The 19,701-nt window shown below is 41.3% G+C and overlaps 2 protein-coding genes across 8 annotated transcripts; one reads left to right on the top strand and one right to left on the bottom strand.

Moving 5' to 3' along the window:
• Positions 1-1,019: 1,019 nt before the first annotated feature.
• On the top strand, positions 1,020-7,060 carry LOC121785980 (protein SPA1-RELATED 4-like). Of its 3 annotated transcripts, none has more exons than XR_006047091.1 (8): positions 1,020-2,536; positions 2,674-2,831; positions 3,294-4,254; positions 4,342-4,488; positions 4,621-4,788; positions 4,884-4,932; positions 5,412-5,471; positions 6,632-6,653. XR_006047091.1 is itself a non-coding variant. In XM_042184476.1 (8 exons), the coding sequence occupies exons 1-8, from the start codon at positions 1,790-1,792 to the stop codon at positions 6,818-6,820; spliced, it is 2,412 nt and encodes an 803-aa protein (XP_042040410.1). In that variant the 5' UTR covers positions 1,021-1,789; the 3' UTR covers positions 6,821-7,060. The 3 variants fall into 3 exon arrangements, 2 of the variants coding, with proteins under 2 accessions (XP_042040410.1, XP_042040409.1); XM_042184476.1 differs by having other exon boundaries at positions 1,021-2,536; positions 4,342-4,534; positions 4,621-4,623; positions 4,832-4,932; positions 6,632-7,060; XM_042184475.1 differs by having other exon boundaries at positions 1,024-2,536; positions 4,621-4,932; positions 6,632-7,060.
• Positions 7,061-7,184: 124 nt separating this feature from the next.
• Positions 7,185-10,628, bottom strand: LOC121785981 (beta-glucuronosyltransferase GlcAT14A-like). 5 transcript variants are annotated; one of them, XR_006047092.1, is made up of 8 exons: positions 10,446-10,628; positions 10,269-10,315; positions 10,047-10,172; positions 9,071-9,874; positions 8,883-8,958; positions 8,675-8,790; positions 7,354-7,910; positions 7,185-7,263 (listed from the first exon to the last, which is right to left on the bottom strand). XR_006047092.1 is itself a non-coding variant. In XM_042184479.1 (7 exons), the coding sequence occupies exons 4-7, from the start codon at positions 9,633-9,635 to the stop codon at positions 7,411-7,413; spliced, it is 1,257 nt and encodes a 418-aa protein (XP_042040413.1). In that variant the 5' UTR covers positions 9,636-9,874; positions 10,047-10,189; positions 10,269-10,315; positions 10,446-10,628; the 3' UTR covers positions 7,185-7,410. The 5 variants fall into 5 exon arrangements, 4 of the variants coding, with proteins under 4 accessions (XP_042040413.1, XP_042040412.1, XP_042040415.1 ...); XM_042184479.1 differs by having other exon boundaries at positions 7,185-7,910; positions 10,047-10,189; XM_042184478.1 differs by having other exon boundaries at positions 7,185-7,910.
• Positions 10,629-19,701: the final 9,073 nt, after the last annotated feature.

Genomic DNA, 19,701 nt, shown 5'->3' with positions numbered 1-19,701 from the left:
ACAAGGAACGGTGGGTCGGCGGTGTCCGCTCCATCTCGGGCTCAACCTCGAAGCGCACGAAGCACACAGCGAGTGGCCAATACTCGTCTGGTGACACCGGTGAGGGCAGCGACGGACAAGAGGGTGCACCCCATGAGTTTGCGGGTACGGCCGGCGATGACGGGGGATCCAGCCGTGCGCGCCAAGAAGGTGGCGAAGGCGGCTAGAGCGAGGAAGGGCAAAGGTGAATCAAACCAGGCGGGCTCGGGGGGAGGCTCGAACACTCTTATAGCGGTGTACATGACAGCCACAATGGCGGACACTTCCCGCTTCTCGCCCTCCCAATACGCGGCCTGGTGGAACGGAATTGTGCATATGACAGCACAACTTGGCATTCCGACTCCCCATCCACCTCGACCGCCTTCGGGGGATGATTCGCCGGCGGAGTAGTTTTTTTATTTTCTTTAAATTTGTATTTTAAATTATGCAACATTTAATTTTTTGGATTTTAATTGTGTATTTTTTATTTTTTTAGAATTTTAAGTTGTAATTTTTTTATGTTGTGTGTTTTTTAATGAAGTGTGTTTGTTTTAATTGAATTGGATTGGAAATAAAAATAAAAAATGAAATTGAATGAATAGTAATTTAAGGAATGGTTAAGAAACGGAGGGTTGCAGGTTCTGTTCCTTAGTTAAGGAATGAAGTTAAAAAGTACAGTGAGGTCCGCAAATAGTAGTTTAAGTAACGGTTAAGGATTGGTGGGGGAACAACTTAGTGGATGCTCTTAGCCCATATATGGGTTTCCATGCTCGAACTCTGGTCGACAAATACGACATTGGACTAGGTTATGTTAATCGGGTTAACAAAGAATTGTGTTTTGTTGAGTTAATTTACACCTTGCGATTAAGTTAGACGGATTCCTAATGGCTGCTTAGGAATATTTTAGTACCATGTTGGCTATCGTCATGTAATTTAATCTTTGACCACTTTGTGATTTCTGGGTCCAATCCTGGGTAATTGTGCTGTGTACTGAATAAAAAAAAGGAGCGAAATGATTTAATAAACCTAATTCACGACTATATAAATTCTGTTCGAAAAAAGGACAAATCTTGAGGTTGAAGACGAGAATGCGACACGTCGCCGGTTTACATGAATGGAAGCGGGAGTTGTAGATAAAACAAAAAAGGGCTAGCTCCATTTAGGTTAGGGTTTGTAAATCATCTCACAAAATATATTTTTTTCTTTTTTCCACTGCTTGCATTTTACGATTTGAAAAAAATGTATTCAATGAAGTTACGGGACTGTATGCTTTGAACATTTAGTTTTTGTTTCTGTCGTTTCTTTTTCCTTTTTTCTTTTTTGTTTGGGGAAGTGAAGAATTTTGTGAGGCTGTGGTGTTTTCATTTTAGGGAAAAAAGCACACTGTTTGTTTTTTCGTGTTGTGATGTGAGGAAAAAGTATAGTATCAGTTTGTGTGGTTCGTGTTGTTTTCAATTGCTCGGCCTACGCACACACACTCTCTCTCTCTCTTAATCTCTGATGCTGCTCTCTTCTCACTTGCTCATAACTCCTCTCTCTCTCTAAATATTTATTTCTTTACTGTGATTGTATGTGTGGTGTGAAGTGGATTTTTTTGGATGATCTGAATCTTAGGAAATCTCTATTTGTATGCTAACTCTATATGATCAAGAGGCAGCTAGCTGACTGTAATTCTTTTGCGGCATATATTGGTTATTATTTTATGGGTATGATTCTGAATGGCAAAAGAAATTGTTGAAAACTTGTGGATTGAGTCATTGTGCAATTCTTTATGTTTGTATCCTGGGATTCATGTAAGTATACTGATAGTGAGAGGTGGTTAGTTATGGAGGGCTCATCTGAGTCTGGTTGGGAGAGGTCTGATAGTTCTAGGGGTTTGAATTCTTCATTCTTGGGCAGAAATTCAAGGATTTTGAGGCCAGGAGATAATAGTAGCCATGATTCTGTCAGGAAAGGGGTGCCTTGGACTCGTGTCAATAGCCATAGGGCTCTCCTTGCCGGGTGTGAGGCCCGCCCTATGGAATGCAACGATGTTAGTTTGAGGAAGTGGTTGGATAATCCTGATAGGACTGTGGATGGCCTTGAGTGCTTGCATAAATTCTCTCAGATTGTAGATGTAGTGAACTTGGCTCATTCACAAGGGATTGTAGTTCACAATGTTAGGCCTTCCTGTTTCATTATGTCCGCGTACAACCGGGTGTCGTTCATTGAGTTTGCCTCTTGCTCGGATTCCCCCGAGTATGGATCAAACAGCCAAATGGCTGAACTCAAGGGTCCTAGGAATCCGGCCTCACAGATTAACTCCGAAAGCAGCTGTTTGCAATCCAGTTCAGGCCAAGCTGTGCATGCTCAGGAACGTGCTGCCAATGAGCGAACAACGGGGGACAAGAAGCAGTCATTTCCGATGAAGCAAATATTGATCTTGGAGTCCAATTGGTACACCACTCCAGAAGAGGTTTCTGGTGATCCGACTTCGTGCGCTTCTGATATTTATCAGCTTGGTGTCTTATTATTTGAGGTCAGTGCTCAGCAGATGTTGTTGAACTAATATACTAATTTTCTTCCAGGAAATAGTGCTGAGTTAGAATTAGCGTGTGTATTCAGTTAAATGTAGTTTTCAACTATCTTAATGATATGTCTATTATATATGAGCAGTTGTTTTGCACTTTTAATTCCCTGGAAGAGAAAAGCTCAACTATGGCAAACCTGAGACACCGTGTCCTCCCTCCACAGCTTCTTCTTAAGTGGCCTAAAGAAGCTTCGTTTTGCTTATGGCTGCTGCACCCAGAGCCAAGTAGCCGGCCTAAAATGAGGTGCGTGTTTGTATATATCATGTGTATTTTTATCTCAAGTTTCAGATGATATAGCATTTCTGCTTGATTGTCTGACATTTGTGTCATGTTGAATTATATTGCATGCACCATCAAATTTGAGATTTGTTTATGTAAATATCGAACTGCTGGAAAATGACGTTATCGGAAATATGGGAAAGCTCTTGCTTCAAACTTTGTAACTTGGTCAATGTTTTCTGGAATATTCAGTATTCAGTAACTTTGTAACTTGACAACTCCCTTTGCCCCAGTAGAATGGAATGTAGACGATGATGTATTTACTGTCACGATATGTTTCATTCAATTCCTACCTATTAATTACAATTTCTTTGAGCCTAGCTAATATCTTTTCATGGCTGTGTGCTTTATGTTTACCTCAATTATGGTTTCATTCAATTTCTGTTTCCCAATTCTTTACCCATTCTTATATTTATATCATGACAGCGAATTATTGCAAAGTGAGTTCTTGAACGAACCTAGAAACGAGATAGAAGAACGCGAAGCAGCCATAGACCTTCGAGAAATGATAGAGGAGCAGGAGCTATTGCTGGAATTTCTTTTGATACTGCAACAGATGAAGCAAGAAGCCGCTGATAACTTGAATGAAACTATGTCACTTATATCCTCTGACATAGATGAAGTCACGAAACTGCAGACCTCTCTCAGGATGAAAGGAGATCCAAGCTTGGAGTTGGGTAAGAGTTCAGGGCCAGGTCCCAATTTAATGAACAATGCAGATGATGATGATGATTCTGGTAGCTCTGGGTCAAGAAAGAGAATCAGACAGGGTCTTGATACGACCGTGCCAGATGACTTAAAAGGGCATGCATATATTAATCTGAAATCCGAGATTCAAGGAAGCTTTCTCTCCAAAAGTTCTCGGCTGATGAAGAATTTCCGGAAATTGGAATCAGCTTATTTTCTAACAAGACACAGATCTGTAAAATCCGCGTGTAGGTCGCTGGCAAGACATTCTCAAGTCAGTAGCGATGGTGGAGGAGGGTCTAATATAGCAACGGAAAGAAGTTCCATAAGTAACCCATCGTCAAGAGATCGGAGCATTGAGCAAAAGCCAAATGGATGGGTTAATACATTCCTAGAAGGATTGTGTAAATATCTTTCCTTTAGCAAGCTAAAAGTTAAGGCGGATTTAAAGCAAGGAGATCTCTTAAATTCATCAAATCTTGTATGCTCCCTTAGTTTTGACCGTGATGGGGAGTTTTTCGCGAGTGCTGGTGTAAATAAGAAAATCAAAGTTTTTGAGTACAATTCAATCTTGAATGAAGATCGTGATATTCATTATCCAGTTGTTGAAATGTCTAGTAGATCGAAGCTTAGCAGCATATGTTGGAATAGTTACATTAAAGGCCAGATTGCTTCGAGTAACTTTGAAGGTGTGGTGCAGGTAAGATGGTATCTCTAAAATCCCAAATTTAAATGACATATGCTCTTGTTATCTGATCATCAGTGTTTTGGTTGGTATAATTTCCAGGTATGGGATGTTACAAGGACTCAGACTCTCATGGAAATGAGAGAACATGAGCGACGCGTGTGGTCTGTTGATTTCTCAGTGGCAGATCCGACAATGCTGGCCAGTGGCAGCGATGATGGTTCAGTTAAGCTATGGAATATCAATCAGGCAATTCTACTTTTGCACTTGGTGGATGTCAGCTTTGAAACTAAACGTACTAAAGCATCTAGTTATCGTTGCTTGTGGGTTTAATTCTGGATGTGTAATAAGTTGTTTTTCTTACATGGGCTGCTACTGCAGGGAGTAAGTGTCGATACCATTAAGACAAAGGCCAATGTCTGCTGTGTTCAATTCCCCACATATTCTAGTCGTACTCTTGCATTTGGCTCAGCAGATCATAAGATATACTACTATGATCTTCGGTCCTTAAAAATGCCTCTATGTACTCTTGTTGGGCACAAAAAGACGGTGAGTTATGTGAAATTGATCGATTCAACAACTCTTGTTTCAGCCTCTACGGATAACACACTAAAGCTCTGGGATCTGTCGATGTGTACTTCAAGAGTTCTTGATTGTCCATTGCAGTCATTCACAGGCCATCTGAATGTAAAGGTATCTTTTCCCTCATCCAGATTTGTTTTTTTTTGTGGCATTTTTGGATTTTATGTTTGCCTGTAAGCGGTTTTCTCCACCTTCTAATTCGATTCAAGATCAAGTTACCATTATCGACTCACATTAAGTTCATATGAACCTTTTAGTTTGCATAACTTGTTGCAACATTCTCTAGAAGGTCATCTTGTGCTCCATTTATTACCTTCCGAATTTCAGCTACCATATGTTTTCCTTAAAGCCATAAAAATTTCATCCTGATTACAATAACCTCATACTTTGAAAAGCGGATTTTATTATTCAGTTCATGTGCTATCTTTTAACACTAAGAAGAATCTTGTGGTAACAATGCAGAACTTCTTCTTAGAGTTGATATATTGATGTTTAGCTCCTTTCTGTGTCCTGGTTTTTAATTTTATTCCCACGAAATGTCCAAATATATGAACATGTGTAGATACTGATAGAATATATCTCCATTGCAGAATTTTGTTGGCTTGTCTGTATCGGATGGTTATATTGCCACCGGCTCAGAAACAAACGAGGTATTTTTTTCTTTTGCTTCATATTTGCTTGTTTTAGAGTTGCATTGTTTGGTCTCTGATGTATGCCCTCATCGTAATATCTAATGACCTTTTATTGAATTTGATGCCCCCTTCCCCGAGTATAATCTCAAAGAGACGCTAGAAGGATAGTGTCCCCAACTTCACAGCTTGTCCTAGCCTAAGGTTGTGGCTATGGACTAGAAAAGTAGGAATAACTGATATCGTTTTTAGCTCTTGGATCCGTTCTGTGGCATGAAATATGTCACTGGCTGAAACATTATTTGGTTACTCCTCTCTGTAGAGACCTGCCAAATCGTTAACCCTGAATTAGCTCTCACTAGGCCATGTACGTTGCGTATTGATAAGAGTTATGGGTCCGAGACAGACTAGAAAAGAGCAAAGGTGATGGATTATTTCCCCTAAGAATGGCAAAGAAACAACTCCGTGCCCAACAAATCTGCTGAGTGTACGAATCAAAAGGATTCAAATACCAGCATAAAAGATGGATACAAAGGTGATGGATTATTACCCCTAAGAATGGCAAAGAAACAACTCCGTGCCCAACAAATCTGCTGAGTGTACGAATCAAAAGGATTCAAATACCAGCATAAAAGATGGATACAAATAAAACATAGTCTTCCCACCACAAACTAATTTAACTCCTGAACACAAAGTGGCAGAACTAATTAAGGTAACGAGGAATTCCTATCACGTTATCTGGTGGTCCTAATTAAGGAAGATGGTAGTATAAGGATATTATAATCTTAACAGGTTAAATTAATATTTTCAACCTACTAAGTTTGCTACATGCCTACAGTCATCTTGAGAAGCTCTTGAAATCTAATATTTCATCATGTTGAATACCTTAATCATTCTGTGTAGCATGATAGTGAAAAGGAGCTGGAAGCCTGAACTTCGTATAACATTCATCGTAGCCAGTTAAATAAAAACTATCTTATCCTTTGTCTTGAATAAAGTGCTTCCTGGAGCCCTTGAGTGATTTGCTGAGTTAGATTTAGTTTGTTGTTGATGCGAGTATTGTGTAGATTTTGTAGTACGGAGTATATAAGTTGTTTTATATAATAACAACAGATATAAGAACCACATTACTCGATACTGCAAGCTTTATTCATTATCTGATTGTCGCATTTGTTGCACAGGTTTTTGTCTACCACAAGGCCCTCCCGATGCCTGCACTGTCGTTCAAATTCAACAGCACGGATCCACTGTCTGGTGATGAAGTGGATGACACTGCCCAGTTCATCTCATCTGTGTGTTGGCGTGGCCAGTCCTCCACCCTAGTAGCTGCAAACTCCATGGGAAATATTAAGCTATTGGAGATGGCTTGATTCCTCTTAGCACCAAATGGTTGAAGTAGAAACAAATTTTTGCCTTAGTTTTCTAGTGGGATATACTATATATATATACACGTTGACTTGACAATTCGATTCAACTTTTGGGAAAGTATATTGTAGATAAATATGAGGTGATGGGAAGTGAAGAAATAAGTGTGGAAAGAGGTTATTCTTATTGATATATTTTTGTACAATTTACAATCATTTTATGTAACTATCATTCTTTTTTCCAAACCAATAGTGTATTCTTATAGCAGCTAGATAGTATTTGGCAATGGTGAAATTTAATGTTAGTTTTCTACTTATTCAGCAGTTAAAACATGATGAAAAGAGAGACGACCTTACCTTTCCAGGGATATAGAGGAAACCAATATAATTAATATTGAAATGGAGCAGCCAATGATAATATGGATAAGAGCATTATATATGTGAAGGACCTACAAATACATGGCTGAAGTAAGCAATACTTTTGTATACATGTACTGATTCTAATTAATTATTGGATGCTTTACTACGTATAATCTTGCCTCTTGTCGATTCTCCCGCCGTCTTCCTCCACTTCAAGCGGCAGCGGATGAAGGATTCTAGAAACATTGAGCTTTAGTAAAATTTTCTGAAAATACTATATTACCTATGAGGCGTTGCAACCTTTGAGCACCAGGACTCGGCCTAAGCTTGCTCCGGTTTCCCACCCTCGAGCAGCGAGGTTTTCCTGCACACCAGCCACCAGGCGTAAAGCCCCCCTTTTTCCTCCTGAGTAAATTAAGGTCAATCCGGTCCAAAACCGGATCATCCGTTCTGAATTTACGTGCAAATGGAGCATCGCTAGCAATCATGTCTGCTGTGTCATTGACGGAGAGAGTGTGAGGATGCTGTTGTGGGGGGTTATCCCACGATATATAGTGCATGTCGTGGTTGACAACAGTTGGCACAAACTGCGGAGCATTGCAGATGACGGTTTGGAAATAACCTTCTGGGGAGGAAACAAAGTTTGAGTAATACATCAGCAGGGTTCTTGGGAGATTATCCCAGCCCCATATGCAGTACTCGACAAACGCACGTGATAAGATCATCCAAGCTGAGCCTGGAAATCGCATTTGCTTATTAGTAAGGATATAATTACTGATGACAAAATCTAATTCATTTCAAATATATGCATGAGATTTAGAAATCCGGGAGGTTTTGAGGAGCCCCCTCTTTGAATCACAAGCCCTGCATATTACAGATAACCTCTCTAAACAGAGGCTGGTAGGTGAAACGGAGGATGCTTAAGTAATAATGTTATGTGCATAAAAACGTCGTGTTCAAAAAAACAGAAACAAAATGGATTTTCCTTTGCTTTCAGCAACCCCAAAATCAATACCGGGGAGGAATAAGTTCCAAATTCCTGCATCAATAACTTTTAACAGATGGCTGCAAACAAGCAAATCGACGAGATGTTTGGCTACTGCATACATGATAGCCTATCAAAATTGCTGCTACAAGAGTCCATCCCTCAAGAAATTAGTAAGGTGATAGTTATGCAAAAATGATTTAAAAAGAGTGGACAGTTAATTTTTGTTCCTACAATATTTTAGCATTTCAGACCTAATTGTGGTTTTAAGGAGACTCTTGTAATTAAAATGACAATTCCATAATCTCCAGATTCTCAATAAAACCAAATAATCTCATTGCTTTAACAGAAAAAAATACTAGCTCAATTAAGATGCTTCAGGTTGGGTGGATGGTTTTCCACAACAATCAGAACAGACCAAAAAATCATAGTTTCAAGAAATCCAAGGAAGATGAGGACTAAGGACCAATGAGCACCATTAATTTGAGTTGATGGAATCTGATGGATAAACTAACCAGTAAACAATTTGAATGCTGTTGGTAAATTTCTTTTGGGTCCAACAGCGAATACGTCAGATTTGGTTGTCTGATAAAGTCCAGGATCAATAATCAGTGGCATTGCCCTCTGAGCACTGTAAGAAAACCAAATAAATATGATTGGACTTTAAGCAGTTTTTTCTGACCAATAAAAGATAAGCCCAAACAAGTGCGATATAGAACTCACGCTTTCCAGCCTAAGTCACTAGTGTGTTCTACAAAATTGAGATCTCTTTTCAAATCAGCAAATGTATCGAGGAGATCTGCAAGAAGGATTTATCATGTGCATGAATGTCCGCTGTCCAGGTAAAGCGAAATCGCAAATTTACAAAAGACTTGCAGTGACACTGGAGATAAAAGAAAAGATAAACTCACCATCCTGAGTAACCAAAGGATAATCTGAAGCACTGAGATTTATAAACCAATCCCAATCTTTAAATCTCTTTAGAAGAATGGCACATGCGTGAAGGGTATTGGCAACCATTGTGGGACCCCTATAAGTGACCATATTTGATCTGTTATTTACAATAACATTCCCAACCTTCGTAAAAAGTGTGTGGTTAGCCACCCGGGATGTGAGTTCCCATCTCTCATCTAAGGGTGACTCGAGATCTAGATGAACAATATAATAGTTCCAAGGGTGATACAAAGCATGAAGAGTCCTCCAAAGTTTGTCCACATCACCTTTTGATCCAGATATCAAATAAGCAAATTTTGGAAGAGGAGGAGGAACAAGTGGAGGAGCTTGATTTATTTTTGACTCGACAAAGCTAGAGCCATTGGATGTGAGACGAGAAGGGAATATTGAGAAAATAGAATTGATTGTGTGCAATGAGGACACAAGACCCATATTAAAGGAGGTTGCCAGAAGGAAAACACATACTAATGAACTTATAACAAGAGGGAACACCCACTTCTTCTCCACACTCAAGTACCCCATTGCAAAAACTTATGATCATGAAATCCAGTGAGAAATTCTCATCGCCATTCATTGGTTGTCTATGTTCTGACGGATTCAACTACTTGCCCCCCCAGAGGATTAAATAATAATGTGCAGATATCTGATTCCTATTGTATTGTGAAGCAAAGGTTCAATGAAGGACCAACATCCACTTCGATTGAAATCCGCAGAAGGTGCTTCAAAGATTTATGAGAAAAGCTGTTGAACTGGAAAACCCCCTTCACCAGAGAAAAAAAAAGAACAAATCAGTAACCAGGGACGAAAAATTTGATAATGCTCACCATAAATAAAAAGAGTGCTGCTACATAAACAATTAATCACTAAACTAACACATTATACAATATCCATACACGCATAATTCCTAAATAAAAGGAGTGTTCGCCTACGCACAAAGAAGTAAGAAAAGGGCCAGGAAGGCAGAAATACAACATCTGAAGCTTCAAACTTGGGCCAAATCCGAAGGGAGCTCCAAATATGAAGTAAAAGAGTATTACATGATCGCCAAAATCACAGGAACTGATCAAACAACGAAGCTGTAAACTAAATCAATAACATTAAACCCAACAATAGACGTAAAAAATAAAAACAGACTATTCAATTTACAAATATTACCAAACTATCCCAATCATGCGATGCACAACCGGAACAATTGCATGGAGCTGAAATGATTCATAAAATACAAAAACCCAAATTTCATAAAAAAAGTCAGATCAGAGGTAGCGCGAGTGTAAAATACAGAAATTCACGCACAAATTCATATGAATTAGAAGCAATGAGAGAATCGCAGACCTGTGATTGAGTGAGAAAGCAGCATCAAAACGGTGAGTTTCAAATAAGAAGGTCACACTAATCTCAAACTGCGATGAATGTGTGAGATGTTAGTGTGTCTTGTGCGTGTAAATTCTGTTGCCGTTTTGATGGAAGGAAAACTCGCGCGAGAGAGAGAATAATGAAAATGCAAAATTAATGAAATAATAATGGTGGATTATGCTTTAAACCGACCGCCTCTTTCTAACCTAATTACGTGTCCAGCTGCTTAATTACCACTCAACCACCACATCTTTATTTATTTTATAGGAGTATTATATTAATATTATAGATTTATTATTGTAAAACTGCTTGGCAAATAGCTACACACCCCTTCCAGAATTGAATTTTATCCACAATGTGTCACAAAAGCCCCTACCCTACACACCCCTTTATGATTAAGCCTATGTTTTTACCATCTCCAGCAGCCATCCAGACGAAATCATGCAATCTCCTTCAGCTGAGTCGAGCTGAACTTGGATATCCCCAACGTAAAGAAATTGGTAGTAATTGTTGGACAAGTTGAAAATATGGATAAACCAGAATCCTATCGGCATTATTATAATAGGAATAGTAATATCTTCTTCTCAATGGCCACCTTATAGTCCGCCCTATGCTCCGCCACACCAGCAATTTATCCTCCTACCCATTTTATAGTGGGATGCCTATAGGCCGCTATATAGTCCGCCTTAAGTATTTTATTTATTTGAATATTAAAACACTACAAAATTTGGAAAAAAAAACTTCATTTCATTGAAAGTTCAAAGATTACGGTACGAAATAAAAAACTACAAATTCTCAACGTCGGTTACGGTCTCAAACTTCTTCAATCATGTCATTCATGAGCCGAGCATGGTCTTGTTGGTTGCGCATTGAGGTATGTTGTCACGACCGTCCTTACTAAGGATAGTAAAGACGGGGAACTCATGACTATGGGGAAACGATAAAGAACAACATTTAATATGAAAACTCAATTAAACTTCAAGAGGAAGTGTTTTAGTCTACAAAATGGTTAAGCAGCAGATAAATGTCTCAAAGTACTTAGTGGCATAAAACTGTATAGAGTAATGCGGAAGACTGTTAGAAAATAGTTTCAAACAAGGCAGCGGAAAACAAGTGTCAAGGGAGAGTCATGGGATGACGCACATGTATGAAGACACGACGCATCCGGGAATTTCCTAAAGCTCGACTCAACATCCGCCGCAACATCCCGCTCAACCTGCACATAGGGAAAACATATGCAGGGCTGAGTACTTGGTATACTCAGTGGACACACGCCAAAATAGTTGATAAAAGTTATGTCATCCATACCACAGTGAACTCGAGTTTTACATTTAAATAGAAATATCATCGAGTATCACAAAAACAATTTCACCGTCTGGCCAGACAATCAATCTCCCCACTTTCTCAATAATCCAACAATCACATCATCTTTCCATAGTGCGACGAAAGTGTGGCCACACTATTCGCCCACGAGACCGGCCGACTAGCAAAGACGGCTCCCGTTCCCACCGGTGTACACAGCCTGATAGGGTTTGATGCCCTACTCAAACCCGAATTCGTTTCACACATAGCCCTATAGCCTAACGGAGCAAGCTTAAACGAACTAGGCATCAGGCAACAATCTCAACATCAAAACAATCATGGCATGACATAACACTTTAAACCACCCTTATAACTCCGTAATCATACTTTTGAAAAAGTAAAAGAGTTTAGTAAAAGAAAGCCCACCTCGCTTGCTTATACCCACAATTCACAACTTTTATGCAACCCTTGCTCTTTGTACCCACGTACGCAGGAAAATCCTTGTCAACACCATAACACAATCAATTTTTTCCATCAATACATTTATAATGCATGTCCTACCGTTCCTTTCATCGTTTTCTTAGATTGCCCAACCCAAACGTTCATCATCATAAATGAAATGAACACTCAAGCATACATCAACGTGCAACATATAATCACATCATAGGATTCGTTACTTATTCACACATGTATCATGTAATTCCTTTAAAACTTGCCAACAAAGCTTATTTCAACAAAACCAGAATCTGGCAGAATAGCGCAGTCTTTTTGTAAAAATCATTAAAATTCCATCCGACCTCATATGACCCTAAACTTTGGTCACCACACATAAGACACATAAAGGTTTACTCAGTTAAAATTTCACACCAAAATCATGTCTTTTGATTAGTCAAAACAGAAACGAAACTCACTGGACGGAACACACAATTCTGGCAGGACTGTGCAGTTCAATTGAAAAATTCATTAAATATTCGTCCGTCATCAAAAGAAGCTGAAATTTTGACACAATACAGAAGACATCTCAAACTTTATCCAGTTAAAATTTCGTGCCAAAAAGAGATCGTTTGGTTGGTTAAACACTCGTCGGAACCTACTGTCCGAACACCACAGAATTCATGCTCAACATTCACAAACCCTAGTTCGTCTATCATACATTCTCACGTACATATCCATGCTTCCAACACATATTCATGCTTCAAAAACAAGATTACAATCATTCCTTCATAATCACACGTCACATTCACCAACGATTCAACCACACACTTACACGCACACACATAAACATTCTGGTTCAACCATCCTTCCCAACCAACTAACTCTTAGATTCATAATTCTCCACTCAACTATATGCATGAGGGGTTCAAAAATTATGGATTCAATGGGAAGAATGAGAAGGATTAATCAAAGTATACCTTTCTCTTGAAAAACAATCGGTAGGAATGACGAATGATGCGATCCTCCGATGAATATTGAATTTCCAATTCCAAAATGAAGCAAGAACAAAGAATTGGTGAAGGATTTGTTGAGAGGGAGGGAGGCGTGTGGGAGAGGAGAGGAGAGGGAGAGAGGGGGCGTGTGAAAAATGGGGATAGGGTTAGGGTTTTTGAAATTTATAGTCTAGGTTTAATCCCACACTTAAATAAAATAATTAAAATTATGGAAGAATAAAATAGAGGTCAATGAATAAATCTCACAATTAAAAGAAAATAGACGTGTAGTGTGTGTGGGGGGTTTTCGAAATTTTGCTATTTAATTAGCAAAGTAATTGATTTGGTATTTACTTGGAGAAAAATATACTCACAAATTAGGTAAAAAGATATTGAGTATCCCATAAATAAGGTAACAAGACAAATCAAAATCTCCAAGTAGGGGAAAGGAGGAGGGGCGTGTACTATGGAGTAATTAAGGGAAAAAAATACTTAAATCCTCAATTAAAAGGGAATAGGATTTAATTTGGAAAATTCATGTAGGAAAGGACCCTCACAAAATAGGTAACAAATAAATTAATCCCACAAGGAAATTGAAAGGCATAAAATTATGAGGTCTCCAAGAAGGAAAGAGTCAAATCCTAATTAAAATAGGATATGGAGAGATTTAATTGGATTTTAAAATCAAGGAAGGAAATAAACAAAGTACCAATTAAGTCTACAAAATAATTTCTTCCTCCTAAATATTAGGGATTTTTGAAAATTCCAAGGAATGGGGCAAGGGTCGAGAATCATGTAGAATAAATTAGGGGTATTTTGGTTTGGATTTAACTTGGATAAATATCCCAAAACAATTAATTGAATCCAAGAAAGAAAATATTATTTCTAATAAGTAAGAGGGCCGAAAATTCCAACAAAATGGCTAGAACAAATATGCATGATCCCCTTTAATTTAATCCACACATGGGAAAAATAATTTACCCTTATTCCACATATCTCACAACAACTTAATTCACATAATTAACTCAATCACATAGAAACAAATAAATTTCATAAAAGAATTTCCCATTCAACATCCACATTAATGAAAATAAAAGTCGAAATTTTTCGGGGTGCTACATATGTCTAGCTAGAACCTCATTGTAGCCCATCGGTAATCCTCGAACGTGGGGCGGGGTCGCCGTGCTGCTTCATCATCGCCCCAATCGGTGACACTTCCACCTTCTTGTTCGACTATCATGTTATGCAAGATGATGCACGCATACATGATATCGACGATGACTTCCTTGTACCAGAAATGCGTCGGACCTTTCACAATTGCCCACCGCGCTTGGAGCACACCAACTGCCCGCTCCATATCCTTTCGCGCAGCCTCCTGCTTTTGCGCAAATAAAACTCTCTTGTCACCCATTGGGCAACTAATCATCTTCAAAAAAACAGGCCACCTCGGGTATATGTCATCGGTCAAGTAGTACCTCATATGATATTGGCGTCCGTTGGCAGTGAACTCGATGGTTGGGCCGTTGCCTTTGCATTGCTCGGTGAAAGAGATAGGATGAGTTGAGGACGTTGATCTCGTTGTTCGACCCCGCCACACCGAAGTAAGCATGCCAGATCAAGAGCCGATGGTCAGCGATGAGTTCGAGGATCATCGTCGAGTGGCTGCCCTTGTATCCACTAGTAAATTGACCTCTCCACGCGCGTCGGGCAATTCTTCCACTCTCAGTGCATACCATCTATGCTCCCTAGCATGCCAAGAAAGTCGTGCACCGTCTCGTGCATCTTCATCAGGGCCTGGCAATCCTCAACAGTCGGCCTTCGCAAATATGTGCTGCTGTAAGCCTCCACAATTCCCCTACAAAATTTCTTCAGGCACTCGCGGCCAGTTGTCTCCCCGACGTGAAGATACTCATCGAACATGTCTGTCGTGGTGCCGTATGCCAACTGCCGGAGCGCAACCGTGCACTTCTGCAATGGCGTAAGTCTAGGTCTGCCGATGCCATCTTCCCGATACTAGAAGTATTCATCACGTGCCTCCAACGTTTGGACAATGCTGAGAAAAAGATCTCACCGCATTCTAAACCGGCGGTGAAAAACCGTCGGACCCCACCGTGGTTCCTCGGAAAAATAGTCTGCGAACAGATGTTGGTGAGCTACGTCGTGCTCACGACGGACGATGCATAGGGCGCGGACGATGCATCGGAACACGCATCATCCGCAAGGCGATAGTCCGCCACACTGTGGATGCTCTAACAAGTTGAGCTTGGGAGGACACCACAATTTGTGGATGCATACAACCTCTTCTTCAGAAGATTAAATTGGAGCCAGTTCCCCATGACGAGCCAGTTCCTAGTGTGGAACGCTCAGGGTGTGGCGAATGCCCGCACTAAGCGATATCTGAGATATCTGATTCGAGAACACAAGATTTTGTTTGCGGCAGTGATTGAACCACAGAGGACACCACCAGCTTTAGGGAGGAACTTTCAGGGCCTTCGATTTGTGGGATCCAATGAAAGTGGTATTTGGATTCTTGCCCATAAGGATTGGACAGTGGAAGTGGTTGATGACTCGAGACATGCCTTTCACGTTAAGATCTCTGCCGCAGTCTTCCCCTTCCCGATCTACATCACCATAGTATATGGGCGACACACGAGAGAGACGTGACAGGCACTTTGGGAGAAGTTGGGAGACATCTATCTGGATATGGAGGGAAGGTCGTGGCTTGTGGGAGGAGACTTCAACATGTTCCTGACCAATGAAGAGAGACAGGGGAGTGACACGGACAGGCACAGACACATGATGGACTTTGTCGATGCTATTGCCGAGTGCCAGCTGATTGACCCAGGTTTCGATGGACCAATCTTCACGTGGCACAGGGGGGCTTTGAGAGAGGTTGGACCGCATCTTGATTGGAGAGCATTGGACATCGGTGTTTGCTACGACACGAGTGACACATTTGCCGAGATTTAGCTCTGATCATGCACCACTTTTGGTGCGATGTCAATTCTCTGTCTAGACCACGAGACCGACTTTCAGATTTCAGAATATGTGGGTGAGACATGAGACTTTTAGGGGCGAGATTGCCAGAGTTTGGGAGGCAGAGACAGGATATCATGGCATGATGAACCTCCAACTCAAGCTCATTAGAACCAAGAAGCTCCTAAAGGTTTGGAACAGAGAAGTATTTGGCAACATCATCCAGAACCTAAAGGATGCAGAGCAGGCAGTACTTGAGGCACAGATTTTATATGATAGTGACCCGACACTAGCACATAGAGCTGAATTCAGTAGAGTGTCTGCAGAGCTCATCATCACAGCGAAGATGGGGGAAGAATTTTGGAGGCAAAAGGCGGCGATTAGATGGGGAAAGGAACTCCAAATTCTTTCATGGCTGGGTCAGACAGAAAAGAGTTAAGTCGAGGATACACACGGTCGAGTTTGGAGGGCAGGCATTGACAGAGGAGACAAAGATCAAGGAGTCGGCGACACTCTTCTTTCAGCAGCTTCTGACATCGGACGTTGGGGACCTTGCAGAGCCCGACTTATCTCTCATCCATACAATTCCAGATTCAGTTGATCAGGAGGCCCTGTGTTCGCCACCGCAGGAGAAGGAGGTTAGGGATGCAGTTTTTGGGATCAGTGGTGATAGTGTGTCCGGGCCGGATGGGTTTACTTCGCTGTTTTTTCAGCACTGCTGGGACAATGTGGGGAGGGATGTGATTGTCGTTGTGGGAGACTTCTTCAGTGGGGCGTTTATGCCTGGATGCTTCATGGCAACCATGATTGTCCTCATTCCAAAGAAGCCTAACCCGGTCACGTGGGTGGATTATAGACCGATCAGCCTCTGCAATGTTACGAACAAGATCATCACAAAGATCATTGCTTCGAGACTTGCACCTTTACTTCCCCTTGTCATTGCACCAAATCAGAGTGGGTTCATCTAGGGCCGCCTGCTTAGTGACAATGCTCTTCTGGCCCAAGAGTTGATACATGACCTGGGGAAGGAGCTTTCGAGTAGAGGGAGATCGCCCAATCTGGCACTCAAGCTGGATATGGCAAAGGCGTATGATAGAGTCAAATGGCCGTTTTTGCTCAAGGTCTTAGAAACGATGGGATTCTCAACAGCCTGGGTGAGTATGATTAGTAGATGCATCTCTTCATGCTGATTCTCGGTTCTAGTGAACGGGGGTCCGATGGGTTTCTTTCAGTCCTCAAGGGGGCTAAGACAAGGGGATCCCTTATCGCCCTCCCTCTTTGTGTTAGCGGCAGATTATCTTTCGAGATGTCTGGATAGGCTGATCAAGGGGGATAGAGAGATGGTCTACAGATGCTGGAAAAAGCCCCCCATTATGACCCATCTCTCCTACGCGGATGATATAATCATATTCTCGAGGGCACATAGAGAAGCAGTGGAAAGGTTGGTTGGATGCCTAGATCACTACATTGCTGTGTCGGGGGGCAGAAGTGAATAATGGGAAGACACATTTCTTTTTGGCGACTGAGCACATGGAGTTTGATTGCATTGTTGAGGAGGTTGGAGGCTTTCAGAGAGGGGTGATATCTTTCACATACCTTGGGGTCCCGATCTTCAGATGAGCGAGGAAGGAAGATCATCTTTTGCCCCTCAAGCAAAAGCTCATGGACAGAATCCACAATTGATCCCATCGACACCTTGCTTTTGGGGGTCGGCTTGCTTTGATTAAGAGCACCCTCGCCGCCATCCGGCTCTGCTTGGCTTTCTTGACGAGTTTGAGCAGATTCTGGCTAGATATTTTTGGGGTACAGTTGGAGAAAAGAGAAAGCTACACTGGATTTCCTGGAGACAGATTTTCTTGCCTCTTGATGAGGGTGGCTTGGGTATTCGCCGCTTCAGGGAAGTGGCAGTGGCTTTTGGGTTCAAGCTGTGGTGGAGACTGCTAGCTCAGGATTCTCTTTGGGCCCAGTTCATGACCCAGAAGTACAGTATCCTTCCTTGTCACTTGCATACATCACATTGTTGGTCGCATGATAGTCCTACTTGGCGTCGTTTGCGTCGTATTTGGTCATACATGCATGAGTATATTCGTTGGTCCTTGGGTGATGGGAAGATCAGCTTCTGGGATGATGTCTGGCTTGGGGCTAGCCCATCCGGAGTCTGTGCATCCCGAGAAATGATCCTCCTCAATCTCAAGCCGTTGCATCATATTGGCATGATCATGCATGGGATGAGGATATGCTGCATAATTTATCTTTCACGTTTGGCGTACCTCCAGATGTGATAGACCAGATCAGAGCCACGCCGATCGAGTTGGGGGCGAAGGATGTGAGGCGGTGGAGTCTGACTAGCCATGGTTAGTTCTCTGTGACCTCAGCCTAGGAAAGCATCCGAACTAGACTGCCGAAGAGGGAGATTTTTGGGCTTATCTAGAACCAAGGATTGACCCCTACCATCTCGGTGTTCATTTGGAGGTTGTTGTTTGGTAGGTTGCATGTGGATGAGAAGTTGCAGATGAGGGGGATTGAGTTAGCGCCAGGTGTCAGTGTTGTCGGTCTCCTTCAGTCGAGTCTCTTAGTCATGTCTTCTTCTTGAGTCAGTCGGTGTTTTCTGCATGGGAGTTTTTCGATGCCTGGTTTCCTTCCTCGCACACACCGATTCACACGAGCACTGATATTGCACTTAGACTAGGTCACTGGCGGATCCAAGCCCCTTGGCCTAGCGGTAAAGGGCGCTGGATACCGCGTCCATCCTAGAGGTCACGAGTTCGACCCCTGGGAGGCACATCTTGGGGATTAATTTCCCTTGGGGGTGATGGGTTCACTGGCCTGGACCCAGGAGCTGGGGGAGGTAGCCTGTACCCATGTTTGGGGGAGGCGGCCTGGACCCGTGCTTGGGGGAGATAGGTGGGCTCGTTTGTTCCCACCATCTTGGGGATTAATTTCTCTTGGGTGATGGGTTCACTAGTCATGATTTTATTATCAGTTACTATTATTTTCCCTTGCATTAACTGGTTTGGTTCTTTATAAAAACCATGCAATTTTCAGTCTATTGGAGTGGATCTTGATGGAGTTCGGAAGGAGAAACAAGTCGTCTTTGCCAAGATCAAACAGCTAGATGAAGAAAAGTTGGCTCTAGAGAAAGAAATAGATGCCTTAGAGAACTGACTGTAGTTACCGAAAAGAGGGATAAGATTTTTCAGAACATTACTGAAATTAGGAAAAAACGAGACGAAGGGGTATGTTTCTCTATGTATTATTTTGACAATCTTGTTAACTCTGGTTCATTGTACTTGTTTAATACCATCTAGAGTACTAATTATGTCATACATGTAAATTTCTCAGATATACTTATCTCGAGAATTACATTCTACGGAGTGATCAGTGTTGTTACTTATTAGAAGCAAACCTATTATGGTATTTAAATAAGTAGTGGTAGACATGACATCAGTGAAATTAGTTGACTAATATTCAATATAATAGGCAGTGGTCTCAGTTTTAATGGTTTCATGAGGCATATAGATTCATATTTA

The sequence above is a fragment of the Salvia splendens genome, chromosome 22 (assembly GCF_004379255.2).
Source record: "Salvia splendens isolate huo1 chromosome 22, SspV2, whole genome shotgun sequence".
NCBI classification, from domain to species: Eukaryota; Viridiplantae; Streptophyta; class Magnoliopsida; order Lamiales; family Lamiaceae; genus Salvia; species Salvia splendens.
This window is presented reverse-complemented; position numbering and strand designations above follow the sequence as displayed.